General features: G+C 40.1%; 1 protein-coding gene across 1 annotated transcript in view; it reads left to right on the plus strand.

Moving 5' to 3' along the window:
- LOC115094680 (connector enhancer of kinase suppressor of ras 2-like) overlaps positions 1-27155 on the plus strand; it is a 334885-nt gene that overhangs the window by 301735 nt on the left and 5995 nt on the right. Inside the window, exon 6 of the mRNA XM_029607932.1 lies at positions 12618-12793. Coding sequence (XP_029463792.1) covers positions 12618-12793 — 176 coding nt within the window. The remainder of the gene's footprint in view (positions 1-12617; positions 12794-27155) is intronic.

Raw genomic sequence — 27155 nt, forward strand, 5'->3', positions numbered from 1 at the left:
ACTGTGTTGTGCATACATGATGTGGGATGAATTATAAAAGTGTTGCAAAGCATAAGACATATTCTAGTCATATGCTGCAGTGATGGAAGATCAAATACAAAGGCATATGCATGATAGGCAAAGGCATAGCAAAAATCCGAAACATCATACTAATTCTATAGGGTATTTATAGTGCTATCCAGTATTATGACAACAACCTGTAGCAGTGAAAGCCCTCACTGTATGAACAGTCCTAATTCACTTGTGGCAGTCATATGTCCAAGAGATAATACAACTGTGGATGGCAAGGTTTCTAAACCAATGTCAGTCGAGGGGTATTAGTTATTAAGGTAGATGGTGGCTAATAATACTACTTCGTCTTCAGGTACTTCTAGAGAAGTGGGGCTAATACCCTTCTTAAATGATGGTAAGTCTAAGTGTAATTGGGAATAATCATAAAAATAAGTAAAAGCTGACACTATGAGAAAGTCTTTAGCATATTATGTGAACTAAAACAAAATAATGTACTTTGCAGAATTGATAAACCATCAATGTGAGTGTTCACACAGGGAAAGGAAAGAATGTAATACAAATAAAAGACAGAAATAAGGAAAATTATATCTTCCCCTTTGGAATCCTAAATGGGAACAAACTAGCTTATAAACAGAATATTTTAAGTCACAGATAGGGTTTCTAGTAAAAGGGCCAAGATAAGAAAAAAAGAACAATAAACGATGAGTATACTGCAGATCCCCATGACAGAGCTCCTCATATGTAAGGTATGTATTTCTTTCAAGGAGAACAATCTCATAATAAGCATCACAGGCTACACTAGTAAGAAATCTTTGTGAAAGAGAGTGAAACAGTCATTAGGTAAAATCTAGTAAATAGTGTCATAACACAAAGATATTCAAAGATGGGTTCAGCAAAGACATTAGAATAAAAAAATAGAATATTGAAATATTAAAGATCAGCAAAGTGATTACCCTAAGTGCAAGCTGCAAAACAAAAGAATAGGAATAGCTTATAACTTAGGCTGGTGTGGAAGAGGAATATAACGAAACCTCCCTCTTGAACCCTAAATTATCATATTGAAATCACACTGAGACACAGCACCCTCTATGTGATCGAAGCAGCTTCCATAGATAAAGATAGAAAAACCTAATACATATGCATTTAGCTGATTCAGCATATAAGTATTATAAAGTCTAAGACTGGAAAATACTACTTAACTTGGAACATACAAACTAATAAAAACAGCATCACTTCAAATAATATCATTAACTTGAACACCTAAGTGCTGACAGAGAATGAAAGAACCTAAATTCCGCATAAAGTCATTCCCACAGAACAAAGAAAAAAGCAAAAATCAGGTATAAATTGTAAGCCTTGCAGTCCATATAATATGTAAGAACGTCTGTGACCAAGAATAATTTCTGCATTCAGTGCGTATATAGTTCTTTTAGTAGGATTCAGTGATGGCAGAGTAGAATCTCTTAACTCCTTAGATTAGGTGCATATGTTTGAAGTCAAACCTAAATAAAAGTACACAAATCCGATTAAGTAGTAAGAAAACACTATTATGTCACGTACTCCCTATATTTAATTTGCCAAATAATCCCCACATTATTTCAAAACATCATGCAATGGTCCAGACCACAAACATAAATACTCAGACGTTACATTAAAACATATATGTCACAGAACTGACTACATAATACATTCATTCATTCATTCCTCATTTTACACATGTAACATAGAACAGACAATATGACAAACTTTTGAGCTCAAAAAGAAAAAGTACTTTAAAAATATAAAAGAATTGGATCGATCCACAAAAGAAAACAAAAACTCAGGATGAAAATTAAAATAGATCTATTCAAAAATTGAAAAGGAATCAAACTGGAAAAAACTGATCTTCATCTCCCATAGAACAGAGACAGATGTGCTTTGTGCTTTGGTACCCTGAAAAGAAATCTAATATATGACAGTTAATATCATGATTAAAAATAAAGTTAAAAAAAATAACATTACAGGTTCCTTAAAAGTCAAACTGCTGTTATACCTTAATTCAGAAAAAAGCAGTCATAAAGCTACTTTCCTTTCTATGTTAGTTCACCTCTAGGAGGCGCTGTCCCCTGTGATAAGAGCTACTTCCTTTTACAAATCTAAAATCCTTTTTTTTTTTTCTATGCTTGTAAACTCCTACCTCGCTTTCTAAAAGAGAAACTTAAAACAGACAACTTTGCACTTAATTAGAAGTCATTTTATTTCCATCCAAGGTGCATATGTTCCACAAAGTCCTTACTACCAAATCCTGTAAATACCCTAAATAAAAATACGAATCATTTCCAAAAGCACAGACATATCAGCTAGGAGTCTGGAAGTCTGCAAAATAAAAGGATGGCACATACTACTATGCATTAACCAAAAGTTTTTCTTACTGGCACATAAATAGATAATAGGCATTGCTGCTTAACTCTCTGCTGTTCACCGTCTCACAATCTTACATTCAATACCTGAACTCCCATCAAAATAAACCACCTAATTCATTCCCTTTCTTCTAACAGTTAGCATCTAATGAGGTATAATCAAAACTGAGAAATATCTATCATCCTTACTGCCACATAAAGGTCATACATATTAGTGCCTTCTGTTTGTTTCTGTCCTGTGTTTAATTTGAAATAGCTCATATCTGCACACAATTGTTTAAAAGCAAACCCATGATAAAAGATTTAAATGCAACTGACCCACATTTTTATTTCTCTACTTCTACCAAAACATTCTAAATGTCTCACCACACAGCCGTCTGCATATTCATTCTTATCTCCCTGCATCAACATCAAAATAAATCTCTTCCCTCTTTAACATTACGTCATCTCTCATCCCTAATATTCACTTTCCCCATACTTTCAACACAAATTTCTGTTTTCACATTAAACAGATCAATTCATTAATCCCTCTTCTATCACCTTTGCACCCCGTCCTGTAACATACTCAAACCTCTTACCTCAGCAGAACTGTAAAATCCATTTTAAAAGTGACTCACTCCCAGGTTTGTTTTTTTTTCTTTCGTCTCAAACACATTCCTAAGGGGGGGTTCACCTCCTCTCCCGCCAAACAACTGTTACACTCAATGAATAGGTTAGTGAAGTGATAAAGCACTTAAACAGATCATTTCATTAAAATGGCATCGCTCTCTTTTGGTATATCTATAGATTATTTCCCTTTCTATCTCTCTGCCTATGCACCTGACCAAAGAAAAAACAGCCCTTTCCAATGATTAATCAAAGCTGATTATGAATGGCTTTAAATAAAACACAGTTTCATGCTTTCTAAATACCGCACATTGTACTAAGATCTCTTCACAATAAACCCTCATTACTAACACAATTCTAAAAACGTAGATGCCAATATGAGCATCTCTACATTCCTGGTAAGAAAATATGTATTAAAACTAGCTGGACAAACCGACGAGCCACTCGTTCTCCTTCTGCCAGCATTGCTATGTTTCTATGTTTACTGTAAACATAAGATACAGTGTAACAAGCAAGGGAGGGGAAAAGAAAAACAGCATAGAACTGAAAGATTCCTTTCTCTATTTAATGAACTGCAGCAATTAATTCAAATGTCCCTATATACCACACTGCCAGCAGTTCACAAATGTCCAGATTTAAGTTCAACTACAATCACTAAACTTTTGTACAAGGAAACATTTTACACAAAATCTTGACTTATATAAATAGATGCACACAGACAAGAAATAGGCTTCCTTGTTAAAGCTAATCAAAGAAGGAAAAGAAAGAAATTAACCACATGTAACCTGCTGTAAAAGATTAAAGCCGTTAGCATCTTCCTGTACACACAACAAACAACCAGCCTTTGGTAAAAATCCACTAACGAAAAACTCTTTATCATACTAATAATAACTTTCAAACTTAACTGATTCCCTCTTCTTCCTTTCGAAGCAACTGTACTGCAGTGAAAAAATCTCTCCCGTACTCTCCCAGGTGTAACTTGAAACCACTACCTAGCCAGAAACAATGCGGTCTGAGGACAAAAGACCCCTGTTGCTACCGAAACCTCTGTTTTTTCAACCGTTCATTCTGAAGAGAGCATAACTTAATCTGGATTTTAATCAAATCATCAACTCATGTCCTGTCTCCCTAACATATATTAAAGAACATTTTGCAAAAAGTATTCTAAACCCGATGTAACACACAATCTATATACACTGTACAACAAATAAAATAAAAACATTGATACTTACACAATTTTTTCCTTTTTTTTTTTTTTTCTCGTTACATACTCACAAAATGGATCCAACTTCATTCCACAGCTGCTCTGAACTCATAATACTCCGGGATAACCTCCAGTCATGTGGGCAACTCACTATCTTTGAACGGAAAGCCAAATTAACCATTCAAGAACCTAGTGTCAGGTTTGTCCACCAAACATAACACTACAGCTTATTAATAATTAATAATTATAATAACAACAGCTATTAAAGTCCCATCTGGGGTGCCAAAATGTCAATAATTTCTGGACTCAAAGCCAGGGCAACAAGAACACTTCAAATCAGCAAGAGGTTTTTAAATTTAATTTATTTGGCTTCTTAAAAGACAAGTGTTCCTGTGAGATGCGATATGCCCTCTATCTGTAATAACTAGCATCTCATCCAATACAGGAAGAGAACCTTCTTTTATAATTAAAACATACAGTATTGCCGAAACTTCCAGAAAGGTGTAACCGCCCACAAACACATGATGCTGTTGTCATGATAACCTAGTATGCATAGAAAATGCTTGTGAGGCCACCCTTCATTCATTTGTAAAAATCATATTATTTACTTGTCTTCCCTGAAACCACCCTTTCACCATAAAAGTTCCTTTACCACCCTGGCTTTGATGCACTGTATTCCTTCTAGTATCCTGTTGTTCTTCTTTGTTGTGTAAACAAATCGCAAGTCTGTGGCTTCAATAGGAGTTAGGCCTGAATTCCGTTTCTTGGCACCAGGATTTAATTAAAACTGTAACCTCAAAGGATCTTCTTTTCAACTGGTTTCTGTCCGTTGAGATAGGCATTTGTAAGACAAAAGCTTGTATCCTGGTTTCATGCAAATCCAGCTTCAGTGTATTATGAAGTAAATGTTACCATTGAATAGGCCTCTTCCTGTTGATGCCAGTAGTTCTACTTCAGGGATATTCTGCAAGTCATGCTCAGAAAGACACTCAGAGTTCATTCACCTCTGACAGGCCACAGTACAGCAGAGGCGTCTGGGTATTTTTCCTTCCTAATATTGTGTATCTGATCAATCATATTCTTCAGTTTCTCCACAGCTTTTCATCCCCAAAGTAATGGCCAGACGGAACGTATGAAACGCTCGCTAAAGACATTCCTTTGTGCCTTTGCTACTGATAGGCAAGACAACTGGGTAACGTTATTACCGTAGGCTGAATTTTCATATAATAACCATAGCACTCAGTCATGGGGAAGTCACCATTCCACATCGTGTACGGTAATCAACTCAAGCCTCCGTTACCATTGCCAATATCCATTCCTTCACCAGCAGCTCAATTGTCTGTTCAACAATTGCAAGCCCTTTGGAGTTCCATTCAAGTTCAGCTCGCCAAGGCGGTAAGCAAGGCTAAGGCTTGTACGGATCGCCATCACCAAACAGTACCTGTATTCCTACCAGGGGATAAGGTTTGGCTAAGTACTAAGAACATTCATCTGCGCCTTCCTTCTTGGAAGCTAGCTCCTAAGTATTGTGGACCTTTCCGAGTTGCTGAACGGGTGGGACTTGTGTCATACCGACTTTGCCTTCCCGCTACTCTACGCATCCATAATGTGTTCCACGTTTCCCTCCTTAAACCAGTGATTCTTTCCCGATATCATCATAGATCACCGGAGTCCACCAACCCACCTGCTCAAGATGACCCAACTTATCTCATTCGAGAGGTTCTGGACGTTCGATTCCACTGTCGGTGCTGGGAATATCTTCTTACCTGGGAAGGATGTGGTTCGGAGGAAAACACCTGGGAACCTGCGCGAACCATCCTGGACAAATCGCTCCTGAAGCAATTTCATGCAGATCATCCTGGGAAACCTGGTCCTCTGAAGAGGGGGCGTAACAGGGGGGGTACTGTTGCAGCCCCGGTCGCGAGGTTTGCGACCAGGTTCCTACCTCTCTTCTCTATGGGCTCCCTCCGGCAAACGCTGGCGATTCTCAGGCCTAAACAGGCCGCTCCACGGCGGTGTCCCCATAAGGGAGATGCCGCCGAGCTCCATCTCTTGACTCCTCTCCTCCTAGGTGCGCGCACGATGAGGGAGGTTTTAAAGGGCCAGTGGCGGGAAACCACGGCCCACCCTTGGGAGTGACATCAGACACCGGCGGGGATTTAAACCCGGTGTCTGACTAGCTTCCTTGTCTTGCAACGAAGTTAACTCTCAGGAGTCACTAGTTGCTGCGTTCCTGATCCTGGTCCTGCTGTTCTGATCCCGGTCCTGCTGATCCTGTTCCTGATTCTTCTCCAGTTCCAGCTTCCTCTCGGTCTGTTTCCTTGGTTCCTGACTTCGGCTCTGCTTCTGATTCTCCGTGTCTGTCGCCTGCCTCGACTTCTGGTCAGTCTCCACTCCTTGTCTCGCTGATGTCACCTAAGTCCCAGCAGTCCGGGTCCTCACGGGCTCCTCCCAGGGGGATCTCAGGCTTCCAGGGTGAAGATTCCTTCGGTCCCACAGTCTCGCTGCCATCGCCTAAGTCCCAGCGGTTCAGATCTTCATGGACTCCTCCGGGGGGGAGATCTTGGGCCTCCAGGGTGAAGACTCCATCTTCTCTTCCATCGTGGTGCTGCCTCCCGGCCTGTTCCATTGATGCGGAGTTCTCTTATCCATCCGTCACCCTCCACCAGGCCGGCCCAAGGGTCCACCATTCAGCCCGCAACAATTTATTTATTTATTATTGAATTTATTTATGGTCTTTTATTCCACAATTCCACTGTAAATTCCACATACATTATGTAACACAAGACAAATAAAACATTAAAATCAAAATTTAATGGACAATATTATCAAAATACATCATACAAACCATGGTAATAAAACAAAAAAATATATAAATATCTTTGAGCAGTGTTAACCTGTCAACCCAAAAGGCTATGTAAATAATAATGCCTTAACTTTCTTCCTAAATTTTAAATAGTCTGCTTCCATTCATAACGCTACGGGCAAGTTATTCCACAAAGATGGTGCAGTCAAAGAAAAAGCTCTCTTCCATGTAATCTGTAGAGAATAATCTTTAAAACTAGGGACTAATAATAATTTGTGTGACTGTAAGCGAAGCTAATGTGCAGGACCATAATCATGAATTTTTTCTTTTAAGCAGTGAGTTCCTGCAAAAATAATCTTATGTGATATTAATAGTATTAATTACTATTAATTACTACTATTAATACAAACCCATATAATGCTCATTTTATCTGTATTTAAAACCATCTTATTTTTAAATAACCAGCCTTATATACTTTCCAAATGACTATATAAAATATTGGCTGGAATCACACAATGCTTTCTACTTGGTATAAAAAATTACATATCAGCTGCATAAATTTTATAACATAAACTCAATGAGGCCAAGAGAGACCCTAATGGTTACATATATATATATTAAAAAGGGCTGTTGAAAAAGCAGACCCCTAAGGGATTCCAACCTCACTCAAAAACCAATCAGAGGAATCTGAATCTAAGGAGACTTGCTGTGTTCTCTGACTTAAAAAGGAGGAAAACCATTTAAGAACCTTACCACCACTGCCAATAGCTTCCAATCTAGGTAACAACCGTTTATGATAGATACTGTCAAAAGCAGTTATTATATCCGGTTGGACCAATATTCCAGTTTTCGCTTGATCTAGCAAACAGAAGATGTCAAACAAAGACAATAATAATGTTTCTGTTCCATGGTGTTTCCAAAAGACAAATTGCTCCTTATCATAGATTTTATTCTCCTCAATAGTCTCATCTTATAATAATAATATTATATAATAATAATAATAATATAATATAATATATATAATATATAATAATATATAATATATATATAATAATATATAATATAATAGTTATAATAATAATAGTTGTTTGTTAAATACTATTGTTACTTTCACTGTTCCTTGTAATAATGTTCAATGGTTGATTGTTATTGTTCAATGTTCTATGTAAAAAACCCCAGTCTAACCTCCCAGACCAGGGCAACCTTTTCGTTACTTGTAAACCAGATTGATTTGTATTGCATACAGGAATTCCGGTATATAAAAATTAAAAATAAATAAATAAATAAATAAATCTAATTGTAAGTTGTCTGCCTTCATGTACTTTGACTGGATCTTATGTATGTTTTTATTGTAAACCACTTGGACAAACTGTTTTACAGGCGGTATATTAAATTCAATAAATAATAATAATACTAATAATCCAAGAGGGTAATCTACACGAAGCAGTTTGCAAGCACAGACAGCAGTTGCATTACTTCATTCGGCCTCCAAGAAAGCTGGGGTAAGATGCATGAAGTAACCCTGGTTTCAGCTCAAATATCAATGAGCAAGGGAAGGTGGACATTTTGGGTAAAAGCCTCACTAATTTTGGTGGCTGCATGGATTAATCCAAAACTTGATAATAAGGCAGGGAAGGAGGCCTTGGTGTTAGAACAAGTATTAGTCTTGTAAGAATCCAAAGAAGAAGATAACAATGCCTGAAATGGCCTACCACTGGAAGTGAAAGTAACAGTTTTTTGACATATTTGGGACATATGTGGAAAAAATGTTGAGAGGTCAGTTTAGACATGATAGGGGGTGGGGGGAAGAGTAGCTGATGTTTCTCATAAGGAAAGTTATATGGCGATCTACCCAAAGTGGTAGAAAACCAGAGAGCAAGAATCTCAAGTGTGCAGATTCGATGGGCCAATTGATCTCTACCTGCCAATATTTTCTATGTTACTATGGCAACAGATATAGAAAGGGATTGAATTAACATATTATAATGTTATAGTTCTAGTACCTCATTAACTAAGGGTTTTTCCCATATGCACAAAATGGGAGAAAAGCCTTAATGAATCGGGCTATTAAATTGTGGAAACCCAATAAATTTGATGAGCTATTTTAGCCTGTTTGTGCTTAAAGAAAAATACTTTTCTAAATCATATCCTACATATTCAAATGTGCATGTGTTTATTTAAAGGGATTTAAAAAAAAAAGACAACGAATGCATAATAAAAGTTGATAATACTATAAGGAAAAGGAACCCTTTGGTGTGGAAAACAATATATCAAAAACCAAAAACATATTCCACACAATAAATGTAGAAAAATTGTTCTATTTTATAAATGGCCTTCATATAATGCCAAACACTGCAAACAGAACTGTGAGGCATAGTCAGTCATAATCATTGGTTAACACATGATTTCAATTTATTAAGGCTTATTTCTGAAAAATTCCAAATGAAACTTTTATTAAGATTGCTTATCTATGCCTGTCCTGCAGATGCCGAAGATACCCAACACTGGCAGTATTTCAAAATCTTCATGAAATCTGCATCTGGGGTGATGGGACAGAAAGTGAAATCCTATTTGACACATTTCAGGGAGCTCAGCAGTTCATACTTAACCATTTTCTTGTGCAAGATTTCAAAACACTACTAATGTCGGGTGTCTTTTGTATTTGCAGGACATTACATAGTTAAGTGATCTTAAAAAAAAGTTTCATTTGCAATTTTTCAAAAATAAGCCATAAGAACATAAGAAATTGCCATGCTGGGTCAGACCAAGGGTCCATCAAGCCCAGCATCCTGTTTCCAACAGAGGCCAAATCAGGCCACAAGAACCTGGCAATTACTCAAACACTAAGAAGATCCCATGCTACTAATGCAATTAATAGCAGTGGCTATTCCCTAAGTAAACTTGATTAATAGCCGTTAATGGACTTCTCCTCTAAGAACTTATCCAAACCTTTTTTGAACCCAGCTATACTAATTGCACTAACCACATCCTCTGGCAACAAATTCCAGAGCTTTATTGTGCGTTGGGTGAAAAATAATTTTCTCCGTTTAGTCTTAAATGTGTTACTTGCTAAATTCATAGAAAGCCCCCTAGTCCTTCTATATTCGAAAGTGTAAATAACAGATTCACATCTACTCGTTCAAGACCTCTCATGATCTTAAAGACTTCTATCATATCCCCTCTCAGCCGTCTCTTCTCCAAGCTGAACAGCCCTAACCTCTTCAGCCTTTCCTCATAGGGTAGCTGTTCCATTCCCTTTATCATTTTGGTTGCCCTTCTCTGTACCTTCTCCATTGCAACTATATCTTTTTTGAGATGCGGCGACCAGAATTGTACACAGTATTCAAGGTGCGGTCTCACCTTGGAGTGATATAGAGGCATTATGACATTTTCCGTTTTATTAACCATTCCCTTCCTAATAATTCTTAACATTCTGTTTGCTTTTTTGACTACTGCAGCACACTGAGCCGATGATTTTAAAGTATTATCCACTATGATGCCTAGATCTTTTTCCTGGATGGTAGCTCCTAATATGGAACCTAACATCGTGTAACTACAGCAAGGGTTATTTTTCCCTATATGCAACACCTTGCACTTGTCCACATTAAATTTCATCTGCCATTTGGATGCCCAGTCTTCCAGTCTTGCAAGGTCCTCCTGTAATGTAACACAATCCGCTTGCGATTTAACTACCCTGAATAATTTTGTATCATCTGCAAATTTGATAATCTCACTTGTCGTATTCCTTTCCAGATCATTTATATATATATATATATATATATATATATATATATATATATATATATATATGTTGAAAAGCACTGGTCCAAGTACAGATCCCTGAGGCACTCCACTGTTTACCCTTTTCCACTGAGAAAATTGACCATTTAATCCTACTGTTTCCTGTCTTTTAACCAGTTTGTAATCTACGAAAGGACATCGCCTCCTATCCCATGACTTTATAGTTTTCTTTGAAGCCTTTCATGAGGGACTTTGTCAAACGCCTTGTGAAAATCCAAATACACTACATCTACTGGTTCACCTTTATCCACATGTTTATTAACCCCTTCAAAAAATGAAGCAGATTTGTTAGGTAAGATTTCCCTTGGGTAAATCCATGCTACTGTGTTCCATTAAACAATGTCTTTCTATTTGCTCTACGATTTTGATCTTGAGAATAGTTTCCACTATTTTTCCCAGCACTGAAGTCAGGCTCACTAGTCTATAGTTACCCGAATCGCCCCTGGTGCTTTTTTTAAATATTGGGGTTACATTGGCCACCCTCCAGTCTTCAGGTACAATGGATGATTTTAATGATAGATTACAAATTTTAACTAATAGATCAGAAATTTCACTTTTGAGTTCCTTCAGTACCCTTGGATGCATACCATCCAGTCCAGATGATTTGCTACTCTTTAGTTTGTCAATCTGGCCTACTACATCTTCCAGGTTCACAGTGATTTCGTTCAGTTCGTCTGACTCATCACCCCTGAAAACCATCTCAGGAACTGGTATCTCCCCAACATCCTTATTAGTAAACACAGAAGCAAAGAATTAATTTAGTCTTTCTGCAATGGCTTTATCTTCCCTAAGAGATCCTTTAACCCCTTGGTCATCTAATGGTCCAACCGACTCCCTCACAGGTTTCTTGCTTCGGATATATTTTAAAAAGTTTTTATTATGAGTTTTTGCCTCTATGGCCAACTTCATTTCAAATTCTCTCTTTGCCTGTCTTATCAATGTTTTATGCTTAACTTGGCAATGCTTATATTTTATCCTATTTTCTTCAGATGGATCCTTCTTCCAATTTTTGAAGGTTGCTTTTTTGGCTAAAATAGCCTCTTTCACCTCACCTTTTAACCATGACGGTAATCGTTTTGCCTTCCTTCCACCTTTCTTAATGTGTGGAATACATATGGACTTGTGCCTCTAGGATTGTATTTTTAAACAATCCCCATGCCTTTTGAACACTTTTAACCTTTGCAGCTGCATCTTTCAGTCTTTTTCTAACTATTTTCCTCATTTTATCAAAGTTTCACTATTGACAGTTTAGTGTTAGAGCTACAGATTTACTTATTGTCCCCCTTCCAGTTATTAGTTTAAATTTGATCATGTTATGGTCACTGTTGCCAAGAGGCCCCACCACCATTACCTCTCTCACCAAATCCTGCGTTCCACTAAGAATTAAATCTAAAATAGTTCCCTCTCTTGTTGGTTCCTGAACCAAATGCTCCATGAAGCAGTCATTTATTACATCCAGGAACTTTATGCCTCTAGCAAGTCCTGATGTTACATTTACCCAGTCAATATTGAAATCTCCCATTATTATTACTCTACCAAATTGGTTAGCAATTAAAAAATGAGATAATGTGTTTACCAATAATTAATACTGATTGATTGTGGTGAATATGAAGGTCATATTCTAAAACAGAACAATTTTTCTACATTTATTGTGTGAAATACGTTTTTGATTTTTGTAAAAGTTGATGACACTTCCCCTCTTCTTGTTGGAAGTTTTGAGAAGTAAGAACCTCGAAAGGCACGTCATGTGCAACATGTATGGATTATCATGTTTTTTTATTCTTCTTAGGGAGCTCACTAACCAGTGAGAGCAGGAGACGGATCTCTTGCAAAGACCTTGGCCATGGTGACTGTGAAGGCTGGCTGTGGAAGAAAAAAGATGCCAAAGGCTACTTTACACAGAAATGGAAAAAATATTGGTTTATTCTGAAGGATTCTTCCCTGTATTGGTACACCAACCAAAATGTAAGTAAATATCATAGTAGAGGGTAAGGGTGTAAAGGCGAAAAATGTTTGTTTCATTAGCTTTTGTGGCTGAATTTCATTTTGTTTGGTGATGTTCTTTTGTTTTGTTTTTCTCTTTTTTGAAATCATGTGTGCTATTCCCTGAAACAAGGAAGTAAAATATCTGAATTTCACTGGTTTTTCTTTTCATTTGCAAATTAAATGAGAGTGTTTTGTTGAATTTTTCATTTTATTTTCAAATGAATTCACTTCATCAGCAGAAGTTTATCATGAACTTTAATATATGATAAATTATAGTTTTAGGGAATACTAAAAATGATTAGGTAGATAATGTAGCTAGTAGTTAGAACCGTGATCCATGAATCCTAAAAGCACTTAGGACCCATATAGATTCTCTTTATTTCACTGTGATCTATTCATCTGTAGTTAACTGATAATGATGGAAATTACATTATCTCTTCATGGGATCTATCTACTATTTAGGATCCTGCCAGATACTTGTGACCTAAATTGGCCACAGTTGGAAACAGGATGCTGGGCTTGATGGTCCCTAGGTTTCACCCAGTATGACAGCTCTTATGTTCTTGGAGTAGACGAATGTTCCACCTGTTCCGCAGCACCCCACTGGAGGCTGCTGAACTGGTTTGTCCCTGTTTGCATAACAACAGGTGACCGCCTAGTGTCTGTGTGGATTTTTAAGTTGGATTTGGAGAGAGAACGTGTGCTTCCTTTTAGTTCCCCTAATTTTTCAGAGTAAAGGCTAAAAGCCTTGGTTGAGGAGTCTTAGAAAGTAACAAGAATAATTTCCAACCTACCCCCAGCGATGGGTAAGGCATCCCTAGTGATTTTTGCAGTTTAGTATTCCATGTGATTTTTTGTTTGGGAGGAAGATTTCCTCTACCCTTCCTGTCCATAAGAAAGGAGTAAAAAGAGAAGCTTCTTTGGTCAACCTGATGCTCCTTAACCTAAGGGATTCACTTGCCAATCTGACAAAAGTACAGAGGAGAAAGCTTGGATATTTAGACATGTAAGTAATATAGTCTTACAGATAATCTGAATTGTTTAAATAGGAGATAAAATGTAAGCCTAGTTCAAGTAAAGAGATCAGGTCTTCTTACACCATTTGAGAAGATTATAGGAATTTATTTTACCAACTTAAGGCATATAATGGTTAGATATGGTAGACATCATTTTAACTTTACTTCTCAGCATAATAAATTATTCTTGTTCTAATACTTTGGACACACCCTAAATCTGCCCCAATCCACAATGCCCACATTACCGTTTAAATATCCAGCACAGAAATAGTAACTAGTCAATCTTACATTCATCAGGAGTGCTAAAGACAACAGCCTCTGGCTCGTTCACTCTCTTGTAATCCTGGCTGCCTTTCTCAAAGATCTCGTCAGGGTCCTGAGCTCGGCACAGACAGAAGCCAACTATACCCTTGGCTAAGAAGCGACAAGTGGACACATGACCAGAGTCCCAAAGTGGCAATCCCAGAGCACTTACAGATGGCTCTGTAAGTTGTAAGCAGGCAGGAGACAAGAAAGAATGTTACCTTGGTCTGCAAAGATACATGCAAGGATGATTCAACAGATACTCCATGGTTACCTTGGTCTGCAAAGATACATGCAAGGATGATTCAACAGATACTCCATGGTTACCTTGGTCTGCAAAGATACATGCAAGGATGATTCAACAGATACTCCATGGTTACCTTGGTCTGCAAAGATACATGCAAGGATGATTCAACAGATACTCCATGGTTACCTTGGTCTGCAAAGATACATGCAAGGATGATTCAACAGATACTCATGGTTACCTTGGTCTGCAAAGATACATGCAAGGATGATTCAACAGATACTCCATGGTTACCTTGGTCTGCAAAGATACATGCAAGGATGATTCAACAGATACTCCATGGTTACCTTGGTCTGCAAAGATACATGCAAGGATGATTCAACAGATACTCCATGGTTACCTTGGTCTGCAAAGATACATGCAAGGATGATTCAACAGATACTCCATGGTTACCTTGGTCTGCAAAGATACATGCAAGGATGATTCAACAGATACTCCATGGTTACCTTGGTCTGCAAAGATACATGCAAGGATGATTCAACAGATACTCATGGTTACCTTGGTCTGCAAAGATACATGCAAGGATGATTCAACAGATACTCCATGGTTACCTTGGTCTGCAAAGATACATGCAAGGATGATTCAACAGATACTCCATGGTTACCTTGGTCTGCAAAGATACATGCAAGGATGATTCAACAGATACTCCATGGTTACCTTGGTCTGCAAAGATACATGCAAGGATGATTCAACAGATACTCATGGTTACCTTGGTCTGCAAAGATACATGCAAGGATGATTCAACAGATAATCCATGGTTACCTTGGTCTGCAAAGATACATGCAAGGATGATTCAACAGATACTCATGGTTACCTTGGTCTGCAAAGATACATGCAAGGATGATTCAACAGATACTCATGGTTACCTTGGTCTGCAAAGATACATGCAAGGATGATTCAACAGATACTTCATGGTTCCCTTGGTCTGCAAAGATACATGCAAGGATGATTCAACAGATACTCCATGGTTACCTTGGTCTGCAAAGATACATGCAAGGATGATTCAACAGATACTCCATGGTTACCTTGGTCTGCAAAGATACATGCAAGGATGATTCAACAGATACTCATGGTTACCTTGGTCTGCAAAGATACATGCAAGGATGATTCAACAGATACTTCATGGTTCCCTTGGTCTGCAAAGATACATGCAAGGATGATTCAACAGATACTCATGGTTACCTTGGTCTGCAAAGATACATGCAAGGATGATTCAACAGATACTCCATGGTTACCTTGGTCTGCAAAGATACATGCAAGGATGATTCAACAGATACTCCATGGTTACCTTGGTCTGCAAAGATACATGCAAGGATGATTCAACAGATAATCCATGGTTACCTTGGTCTGCAAAGATACATGCAAGGATGATTCAACAGATACTCCATGGTTACCTTGGTCTGCAAAGATACATGCAAGGATGATTCAACAGATACTCATGGTTACCTTGGTCTGCAAAGATACATGCAAGGATGATTCAACAGATAATCCATGGTTACCTTGGTCTGCAAAGATACATGCAAGGATGATTCAACAGATACTCATGGTTACCTTGGTCTGCAAAGATACATGCAAGGATGATTCAACAGATACTCATGGTTACCTTGGTCTGCAAAGATACATGCAAGGATGATTCAACAGATACTCCATGGTTACCTTGGTCTGCAAAGATACATGCAAGGATGATTCAACAGATACTCATGGTTAGTGCCGCTGCAGCAGGGCTGTGCTGAGTGAAGAGCTCAAGCTCAAAACATAAGCTAGAAGCTTCAGTGCTTTGTTATTCACCTAGCTCTCATCAGGACTTCATGCATATGCATAGGAACCAAAATTTGATATTGTGATTGGATATTATTACAATCCACCGGCATAGGACTGGTGGATTTCCAATACTACTACTTCCTAGTTAGGACATAAACACAGATTTCAAATGGATAGTAACATATGCTGGAAGACATCCCCTGAACTGAAATGGGCTTCAACTAGATAAGACCACAACCTCAGTAAGTTTGTGCCCTGCTTGTACCAGCTAAATTGCAAAGCAGGTTTTTATCTCAGTGCACTCATTAGCATCCATATTAAAACTGGAGACGCCCGTCACGTGTTACTTGTCTTCCATTTTAGTTTGGTTCATAATTGCACACACTCCATTTTAAGGTGATTGGCTAGTCCCCACAGACAATATCATCATAGAAAGGAGAGAAAAGAATCTAAGCTACCATTCTGGATGTTTAGCCGTAGTGAATAACTAAGGAAGTGCCTACAAGGTACACAAGAAGGAGAAGATAAGTTTTGAAAATTCACGATCAAGCAGGTGGATCCCAGGTATTTGAATGGGGAATTAAACTGAAAAGAGGATCACATATTTCAGCTTACCCATGGAGGCTTCACATTTTATCCAGGAATAAGGAATGTATCCCAAATTTACTCTTTTTTGCATTTCTTTATGGTATCTGAAAGAGACATGTACCAAAGCCGTACATTCATATCTGAATTAATTTCTGCAGTAAAATTGTGCTGCAACCCCAGTTATGTGTACAGCTTGTTTATTGGAATTTACTAAAGAGACAGACAGTTAACACCCAGGGCCTACAGATCCCCCTACAGAGCACCTTCCAACCGGGGATTTGAAAGAAAGACATTATGATACCAGCGATTTATCCCTGGTAGTAAGTGTGCACTGTGATTCACTGAGGAGACCCCTGAGTATGGTAGTTACATTTGCGTATTTGTTTATTTTTTTACTTGATGTTTCACCTTTTGCAAACACATCAAAGTGAGTTCCAACTAATCATGATAATCAATTAAATTAAAAGCAACCATATACACACAACATACAATATCGCATACAGTTAAAAATAAAACAACCCAAACGTTACTGTAACTGCACATTACTTCTTCTCTCCTATCCTCACAAATCTACTGCCAAATGCTTGCTCAAATAGCCATACCTTCAGTTTTCTTCAAAATGGTAAATAACTGTTCCACAAGCCTGGAGCAAAGCAAGCAAAAGCATGCTATCACATCACAGTAAAGTTGGAAAAGTAATCAAAAGAGCCTGCTGTGAAGATCTCATGCTTCTCCTGGGAAAATATGACAAATCCACCAGACATACTGGGGTTGTGGTATGCATACATTTAAAAGTGATTGATGCTGGGTATAGGCGGAGGGGGATGAAGGGATGGCAAGGGGGAGAAGTTGGGATATGGGGTAGAAGGGGAGAAAACGTGCTGTCAAACACAGAAACTGTATAAGGTTATGGAACGCCAACCTATATGTTATGTTGATGTGTTCTGTTATTATGGCGGTTAAAATCAATAAAAAGAATTACCAAAAAAAAAAAAAAAAGTGATTGAAATAATCTTAAACTTTGAATGAAATTTTATAGGCAGCCAGTGTAGCTCCCATAGAATAGAGGTGATATGATCATTGCTCTTAGTCTCTGCCAAGAGCCTAGCTGCCATATTGTGAAGGAACTGTAGACATTTTATCTGGTTAAGTAGAAGACTCTGGTAGAGTGAATTACAGTAATCTACAGTACTTGATTCCTAACCAGTGAATGAATGATCATAGCGGGCCCTACGTCTCAGTGAATAGCAGATTTGTCGCAGATGACAGAATGTTTTGTAGACAACTGCTGAAACCTGGTTCTTCATTGATAATTGTGAGTCCAACTGAATACCTAAATTCTGTACCATCTCTTTGAATATCAAATCTACCCCTAACAGTGATGGAAAAGTAGTCAAGGCTCTACTTAATCTACTCATCCATAGAATTTCTGATTTAGCTGAATTAAGTCAGTTTATTTAAGCCATTCTGCTACCGCCTTCAGACAGTTATTCAGATTCCCAATGCTCAGCTCTTGGCCCCATTGATGTGATAAACAATTTGTATATCATCTACAAATAAAAAACACTCCACATAAAACTTTTGAATAAATGAAGCAAGTGGAGCTAGATATACATTAAAATAAAGCAGTGGAAGTACTGATCCCTTTAGCACTCCATAGGCTAAGGATTGACCAACAGACTGGCTCCTACTCCAGTAAACTCACTGCATTTGATTCTCCAGGAATATTAATTTTTTCAATATAATATCTGATAACCCCACCTCCGTCAAATGGTAGCATAAAAGTTCATAATCTATGGTGGGGAATGCAGCAGACAAGTCGAGCAGCACCAAGTTGGAATCTACTCCCCTGCCCGCTTGCATGTGAACACCACTTGTGATCTTTAGGAGGATTGTTTCTACACAATATGCCTTCTGGAAACATGACTAGGAGGCATGTAGACACTTACAAGGTCATTCACTAAGCATTTTTTCCATAGAGACAGAATGGGAGAAAAGCCTTAGTAAATCAGGCACTTAGTCTGTCATTTATGCCAAAATCTGCTGATACACTACCTTCTCAGTCATCTTACTAAGGAGAGAAAGATTACTCAACTGTGTCAGAAGCATACTCATCTCCTCTCTCTATATAATCACCCACTATACCTCCTTCCCTCCCAATTATTCCATTACTCAATGCTAAGCAAAGTTCTTGGGTGCCACGTTGCTCGAAGATGAAGATCTTTATTGGATAGATATGGCTGCAGCACAGGTGAACATTGCATAGCCAATTCATACATTAAACATATTCTCAGAAACCCATAGGTTGACCATGCCTACACCAGACTTGTATCTTGTACCATGCTAATACAATATTCTGCCATTGGAGACACTGTGCCTTTGACGGCTTACCCCTTCGATGCTTGTGAACATCGTTCTTTGCTTGGGACAAAGTTCTCTGCGGTGTGACATTCTGCTGCATAGCAAGAGAAGAATTCACTTATTTAAGATGCAGCACAACTTTTGGGGTGGTGAGCAGGCCAAATCTCATCATCAAAGCCAAAGACTTGACTAGTCTTCTCATCTATACTCTCAACCCCATGCAACATAGTGGCAGGGATACCCTCTGGGTATTCACCTACCTGTACCACATAGTAGCAAGAATACCCACTGGGTATTCTCTGCCTAGCCAGCTTTTAATGTAGCACCTGCTATGCACCCTTAGGACATGGCCAACCCTGCCACAAACCCATGGTAGAGACACCTTGTTTGCTGTGGGCTCCCAAACTAAATCAGCTGTGTCCATATCTCAAGAGCATCCCTGCTGCCTAGTGGTTTTCGCTGCCCAATGCCCTATCTTGGCAACACAACCATATATTGCTATATGTTGCAGAAGAGGTAATCAAACCCATAATTTGGTAAAGGCACCTTATCATTGAAAAACATACTGTAAGTTGCTGAAGAAGTAACCAAGCCCCCGACCGCCATGGGTAGGATTAGTGCTGCAGGGCACCCAGATGCATGCCTGCCCACATGAATGATCCTAATTCACGTCACCCAGCTTCTCACAAACATAGCAGGCAAACTATCAAACAGCAACCTGACCTAAGTTGAGACGAGACCCTTCCGATGTGCTAAGGAAGGGATCCAAACATTCTTTGGTAATCAATTTTGTGAAAGTTTGCAATAGCCGTGTGAGATTCAGCAACCGCAAGCAGCACTGCCATCCATCAGCCCAGCATATGGCACATCAGCACTGTGAATTAGTAATTGGAGAAGAAAATGATGTGCCTGGAAGCCGAAGGGAGAGTCATTAGCTGAATCAAGTGAACCTTGTAAAATAACTGAATTCCGTGACGACAGGGGGAAACAAAATTAGCCTCATCGTCATTCAAGCTGTGATGTCAAAATGGCAGTGAAGTGACCTGGAAGAAAATATTGACTTGCTCATCTACATTCCGTCATTAGCTGGGTACTCTAAACATGCCACATTATGTAATTCGCAAGAAAAACATCTCTCAAGTTACATAGGGTTGGGCATGGAGTCTTGTGGTAAGAGATTGTAATTACTATTATATAGGGTAAATGCAAATGCAGGGGGATTATAATGTGCAATCGAAAAGAAAACTTGAGATGTGATATGCTTATGAACGTCGGTATATAAAAGTTTTGAATAAATAAAATAAATAAATGTGATGTGTCCCCAATATTACAAGGTCACTTTTCCAGGTTTCTTTAGAACTCACCTGTCTGTCCTAGAGACTAAACTAGGAGTGCATACTAATCTCTCTTGAATTCGCCTGCCAGAATGGGAAGATAATCACATGGTAGTGCACAAGCTATTAAGTTACGTTTTTGAACAGTCAAATAAACGGTTTGCCTGGAAAATGGCCAGTTATTAGCCGAGGAAACAGCTTGTAAAAGAGAAAATGGCATGAAAGACTACTGCTGCTGGAGGCCATCGCAGAATATTCCTCCTATAAAGATGTTATATGTGCCAGTCTTGAACAGAGAGGATGCTATTGGCAGAAATATAACAAGCTAGCCCTTCATTGTCCTTTTCTGTATGAATATGTGCATAAAACAGAGATGTAAGGGTGTGTAGCGATCTTCTTCATGGTCAGGCTGGTCAGCTCACTCCGGAACTGCAGACAAGAATTGTACAGGCACCGAAGTCCAAATAGCTTGCAAACCAAAGCTGACAGTGAAATTTCAAAAAACATCACTAATGCATAGGGACTCTGAAGGTAAAGCAGCACATGTGCTACCACCAGGGTAAATTACAGCAGATGACTGATGCCTGGATGACCGCTAAAGAAAAGAGAAAGAAGGATGACATCGAAATTTATGACATGTAAGTGCATGAGGATCCCTTGGTCTTACCCCATCCAGAAGACCCATAGTTATTGGTCATTAGTTGAGCAAACCAAGAGTGAATGCAAAGGATTGTTCAAGAAAACTGTAGATGTTTGACCTGAGGAATATTATTGTAGCAGAGTGGCCTGTCTTATTGCTGTTGACTGCCATGTGGGTTCAATGTCTGCTGCAAGGATACATGCCCAATCGGGCATGCCCAAGCAATGACAATACAAAGGAATGTAAGCATCACTGCCATAACTCCAATGACCTATGCCTGGCTTTGCCTACAGGGAATGAGTAACTGAAGAGCCACAAGATATTATAGTAATTTAGAAAGTGAAAATGATTGAAATGTTCCACCTTCACGGAGCGGAAGGATGGAAGGCTGCTATTTCCAAAAAAAATAAAATAAAATAAAAACAAGGGTGGGTAAGAGTATGGGGCAAGGGGGTGGCCTGCTTGTTGCAGCGGTTGCTACCCCCAATTGAGCTGGATGTCACTTGGAGGCAGATTCAAAGCTGCTCTCTAAATTGGGTGGAGGGGAATTAGGGCTGGAGGGTACTGGAAGCCAATAGTAACAGGTGGGAGAGAGAAAAAGGGAAAAAAATGGATAAAGTGCGTAGCTTGCTGGGCAGACTTGATGGGCCATTTTGGTCTTCTTCTGCCGTCATTTCTATGTTTCTATGTAAATGCTGAAAGGCTAACACAGACCAGACGCAGACACAGCCTAAACCAGTATGGCTAACTGACTGTATCCATGCTGACTTGCATACCACCTTTATATGCGTAAACACTAGGTTGCCCATCCACATCTAGGCCCACTAAGCTATCTGTCCTGTATCCAGCAACATGCAAGAAGGAGCAAAATATAAAGTATGCAACCTAAGAAGTTTCCATACTGGATCAAACTGAAGGTCCATTGGGCCCCAGCATCCTGTTTCCAATAGTGACTAATCCAGGATACCAGTACCTGGCAAGTACTCAAACATTAAATAAATCCCATTCTACTAATGCTAATAATAAGCAATGGCTAATTCCAAGTCAACTTGATTAGTAGCAGTTCATGGACTTCACAAAGAGCTTGCCTGATTGGACATGCCTGAGCAGTCTGAAATGCCAAGAGGGGCATGAAGTATTTAAGTACATACGGGCCGATTAAATATGGTGCGCTCGGCTGATATTAAGTCGGAAGCCCCAAAAATTTAAAAAAATTAAAAATCTGCCCGCAGTCCGCGGGTTGGAAGACGGATGCTCAATTTTGCCGGTGTCCGTTTTCCGAACCCATGGCTGTCAGCGGGTTCGACAATCGACAATGGTAAAATTAAGCATCGGTTGTCAAACCCGCTGACAGCCACTGCTTCTGTCAATAAGGAGGTGCTAGGGACGTGTTAGTGTCCCTAGCGCCTCCTTTTTACCGCGGGCCCTAATTCGCATACCTTTGCTTCCTGAATTGCACGCCCAGGAGAGTGGCCTGGGCGTGCGTCGGGAGAGCGGGCACTCACCCGCTCGCCCACGCGGTTTACTGTATCGGCCCAATAGCCAGCAGATTAATTCAAGAACTTAAATAAAAGATATTCAGACAGAATGGCTCCAAACTGCCTATATCATCTGATAAAAGCAGGCCGTGGATGCAATATAAAATAGGAAGAGAAATAAATGAAATTTTAAAATGCATACATAACAATGATAGAAGCCTGAAAATAAGACTGGATAGTCAGAACATATAGCATTGCGTAGCCAAGGATCTTACCTACTTATGGTATCTCTATGGTACTATTAATAGAAGGTATGGGGAGTAACCTGCATGGAGCATCAGTTACTATCCTTAGCAGAAGACATGGGGTAACCAGCAGAGAATAGCAGCTACTACCCTTAATATAAAGCATGGAGGTAACCTACACAGCGCAGCAGCATACTACCTTCAACAGAAGGCATGGGGATACCCTGCATGGAGCAGCACTTAAGCAATTAGTACCTTTAACAGGAGGCATATATTTAGGCTGCAAAACCCAAAGGGAGTAGTACAGTCCAGGAGGTGAAATTCTTCTACGCACATAACAAGAGCAATATCTGAGGATAATCATATTTGATTATCTCAAGTTGGCCAAACAGGAGGATAAGGTGACAGCAAAAGTTAAAAAGATTCTTGGGTGCATAGGAAGAAGAAAGGTCAGCAGAAAAATATAAATGCCCTTGTATAAGTCCATGGTGAGACCTCATTTAGAATTCTGCATACAGTTCTGGAAAACACACTTTCTAAAGGATATAAATAGAATACAGTAGGTCCGAAAGGTAGCTACTAAAATCATTAGTGATCTTCATTGTAAAGTGTATGGGGACTGTGAGAGAGTATATAAGAAACTCCCTCAGAACACCTTAAAAGACCAGCCACAGTTATCTGTACTGATCCTCCTTACGTCCGAACCCAGCAAGGGATTCTGGGCTAGGACCGATCACAACAGAACAGGGATAAGAGACCTAGGCCCAGAGAGTTGGGAGAAGCTACGGAGAGCAGAGAGGAAGCCTTCCTATGAGAGGACAGGTTGCCATAGATGCTTGAATATTGTCAGAACAGCGAGCTGCATTTATTTTCTGTTGTGCTTTCACTGTAAATAAAAATGCACATTAGGAAACAGTCAGTCTGCCTTTGCTTTCCTGGCTGTTTGCCAAGCCGTTACCGCCCAAATTACCACATATGGTGTGAGAAGTGGGATATTTTGCCTAACCGAGAAGCACACGTGGAAGCCCACAACCACAGCAGAAAAGAAAAAAAAACCTGCAGAGTTTTTTTTTTCTGGGGCCTCCCAGTTCCATTCCCCCCAACCAAAGCTATAACACACCAAAGAGTTTAGCCTCACTTGTGGAGTCAGAGGTCAAGGAATGAGTCAGGGCCGGACAGGCCAACAGGTATTTTTTTGTTTTTTCCTTCTCCTTCCCCGGAGAGATTCCCCAATTGGTGGCAGCCCACAAAGCAGGGAAGATGGAGCAAGTGATCCAAATCCTTAGTACAGGGCAACTGCAACTGCAGAACGCCATACAAATGCAAATTGATCAGCAGCAGGCACTGCAAGACCAACAGTAGGCGCTGTGAGCAAATTATGCAGCAAAACACAGTGCTGACTCAAATAGCATAGGCCATGCAAACCACTGTGACCAGGATAACCCAGGTGAATCTGTTATCTCACATCCAGTTTAAAATGAAGACAGGCAAGGACTCAGACATTTGCCTGAAAAACTTTGAAAGGACTGCCTGCCTACTGGCCTGGCCTGAAGCCAATTGGACTATGTACTTGGCTAACTTGCTCATGGACAAAAGTCAAGTGGCATTCCAAGCAGTCAAACCAGATGGAAGGGCTACCTAAGCGGAAGTCAAGGCCACTATCCCGGAAAAAGCCCGGTATACTTCAGAAACATACTGACAGCAATTCCAGCAGAGGTTCCTGCAGTCCAGGGATAGCCCCCAAAATCTGTTTCATTGCCTGAAGGATGCCACCTGGAAGTAGCTACAGCTGGAGGCAAAGACTGGCCTCAAAGCAGCCTGCTGTTACGGTTTTGGGCTGTAGCCTGGTATGGTGAACACCACCTACAGGAGTGACGTAGGACAGTAGCAATAGCAGGTGATCTGGTGAGGCTGGTTAAAGTCTCCGGAGCTGGGTGCAGGATGATAAGAATTCCTGGAGCTGCATACCAGCTGAGAAGGCCCTCTGGAACTGGGTGCTGGCTGAGAAGAGTATCTGGAGCTGGGTGCTGGCTGAGAAGGCCCTCTGGAACTGGGTGCTGGCTGAGAAGGGTCTGGTGCTGGGTGCTGGCTGAGAAGTGTCTCTGGAACTGGGTGCTGGCTGAGAGAAGTCTCTGGAGCGGAGAGCATTGTGGTAATGGTGAACTTCAGGAAACACTGGAACAGCATGTGGGTACACATGGATGTGAATGCAGGTAAGTGTGAACTGTTACACTGGAACTGAGTGCAGGTATGGGTGAAATCAGAATAGCATGCAGATAAGCATGAGACTGGATGCAGATAAGCATGAAACTGGATGCAGGTAAGCATGAGCTGGAGGAGGGGAACCAGAGCAAGGAAGACAGACAATGATAGGACTAGACAAACTAGGACAAGGAGTACACTGAACTTGAAAACACAAAATGCCCGAAGGCAGCAAGGCAAGGAAGTCCAAAGGAAGCAGGGGGAAGCAGAAGAGTAATAGAAGCTACAAAGGGATACAGGGAGAGAGGAGACAAGAAGGCAGGCGAGAACTAGAATGCCTGTGGACTACAGAGCAAGGCAGGAAAGCAGGATGCCCGAAGGCGCACAAGGCAAAGAACAGATGACTAAACAGGGAGCCCAAAGGAACTTGATGACGAAGCACCAAGGCATGGGCTAGGTGGGGTTAAATAGAGAGTTCTGGGCATGGAGCAAGTAGGCAAGGAAAGCTGGGCCAGCCAGGGGAGCATGCTCATGGGGGGCCTCTGATGATGAAGACCAAAAAGGTGGAGGGTCTTCATCGAATGCCTTATGAGGAGAGATTGAAGAATCTAAATATGTATACCCTGGAGGAAAGGAGGAGCAGGGGTGATATGATACAGACCTTCAGATACTTGAAAGGTTTTAATGATCCAAAGTCAATGACAAACCTTTTCCATTGCAAAAAAATAAGCAGAACCAGGGGTCACGATTTAAAACTCCAAGGAGGAAGACTCAGAACCAATGTCAGGAAGTATTTCTTCACGGAGAGGGTGGTGCATGCCTGTAATGCCCTTCCGGAGGAAGTGGTGAAGACTAAAACTATGAAGGATTTCAAAGGGGCGTGGGATAAACACTGTGGATCCATAAAGACTTGAGGATGTGAATGAAGAGAAGAGGCATGGGGGTGGCTTGCGGGAATGACGGCTACTACCGGGTGATTAATACCCTTATTCAATAAATATACACACGGTTAATGCAACTCCAAAAAGGGCTCTATGCTTCAACAGCAAGAGGAAATGTGGGACAAAGGATTTGCATTCACAAATAAGCATGGGAGTAGCTTGCTTGTTGCAGTGGTTACTACCCCAAACCAATTAAGCCTGATACTTCACTTTGAATACATATATAGCACAGCTCACTGCTTCAACGGCAGGGGGGAATGAAGATAAGAGGATTTACATTCAGACAACTACCAACAATGGACTGAATTGCATAGGCTGGGTAAACAAATAAGCATGGGAGTAGCTTGCTTGTTATGGCAGTTACTACCCCTAACCAATTAGGCTTGATACTTCACTTTGAATACATATACAGCGCAGCTCACTGCTTCAACGGCAGGGGGGATGAAAATAAGAGGATTTACATTCAGACAACTACCAACAATGGACTGAATTGCATAGGCTGGGTAAACAAATAAGTATGGGAGTAGCTTGCTTGTTACGGCAGTTACTACCCCTAACCAATTAGGCTTGATACTTCACTTTATGCAGCTCCAGCACTGCTCTCTACATCAATAGCAGGGGTGGAAGGAAATTAGAACCAAAAAGTTACCAATAAGGGCCTTGACCTCAGCAGTCAGAGTAACAGATAAGTATGAGAAAATAACTGTGAAAGCTTGCTGGGCAGACAGGATGGGCCGTTTGGTCTTCTTCTGCCGTCATTTCTATGTTTCTATATGAGGCTGCACAGCAGCCAGAGTCATAACACCTGACCGATGCTTCTGGAACAATTATTAGATGGACTTGACCGGCCTATGCGAAACTGGGTCTGCTGACACACAGAGCTTACGTTGAAAAGAGCTCTAGAAGTGGTGGATGCATTCCACCAGGCGCACTTAAGGCCCGACATGGCCCGACTAGAAAGGCAGCCTACACAAACTCCCTGGCAAAGCACACAGAGTGACGTCCCCAGCAATGTCCCTCAGAGGTGTATAACTTGTCTTCTGGATCCAGAACCCAGGCCACAGTCTCATTCATATGCTTTAACTGTGGTCAGAGAGCTTATTTGGCTAGAGACTGCCGATTTGAGGTACCTGAAGTTATGGATGTCAGCTTAGTGACCCAGGCCCCA

The sequence above is a fragment of the Rhinatrema bivittatum genome, chromosome 6 (genome assembly GCF_901001135.1).
Source record: "Rhinatrema bivittatum chromosome 6, aRhiBiv1.1, whole genome shotgun sequence".
NCBI lineage: Eukaryota > Metazoa > Chordata > Amphibia > Gymnophiona > Rhinatrematidae > Rhinatrema > Rhinatrema bivittatum.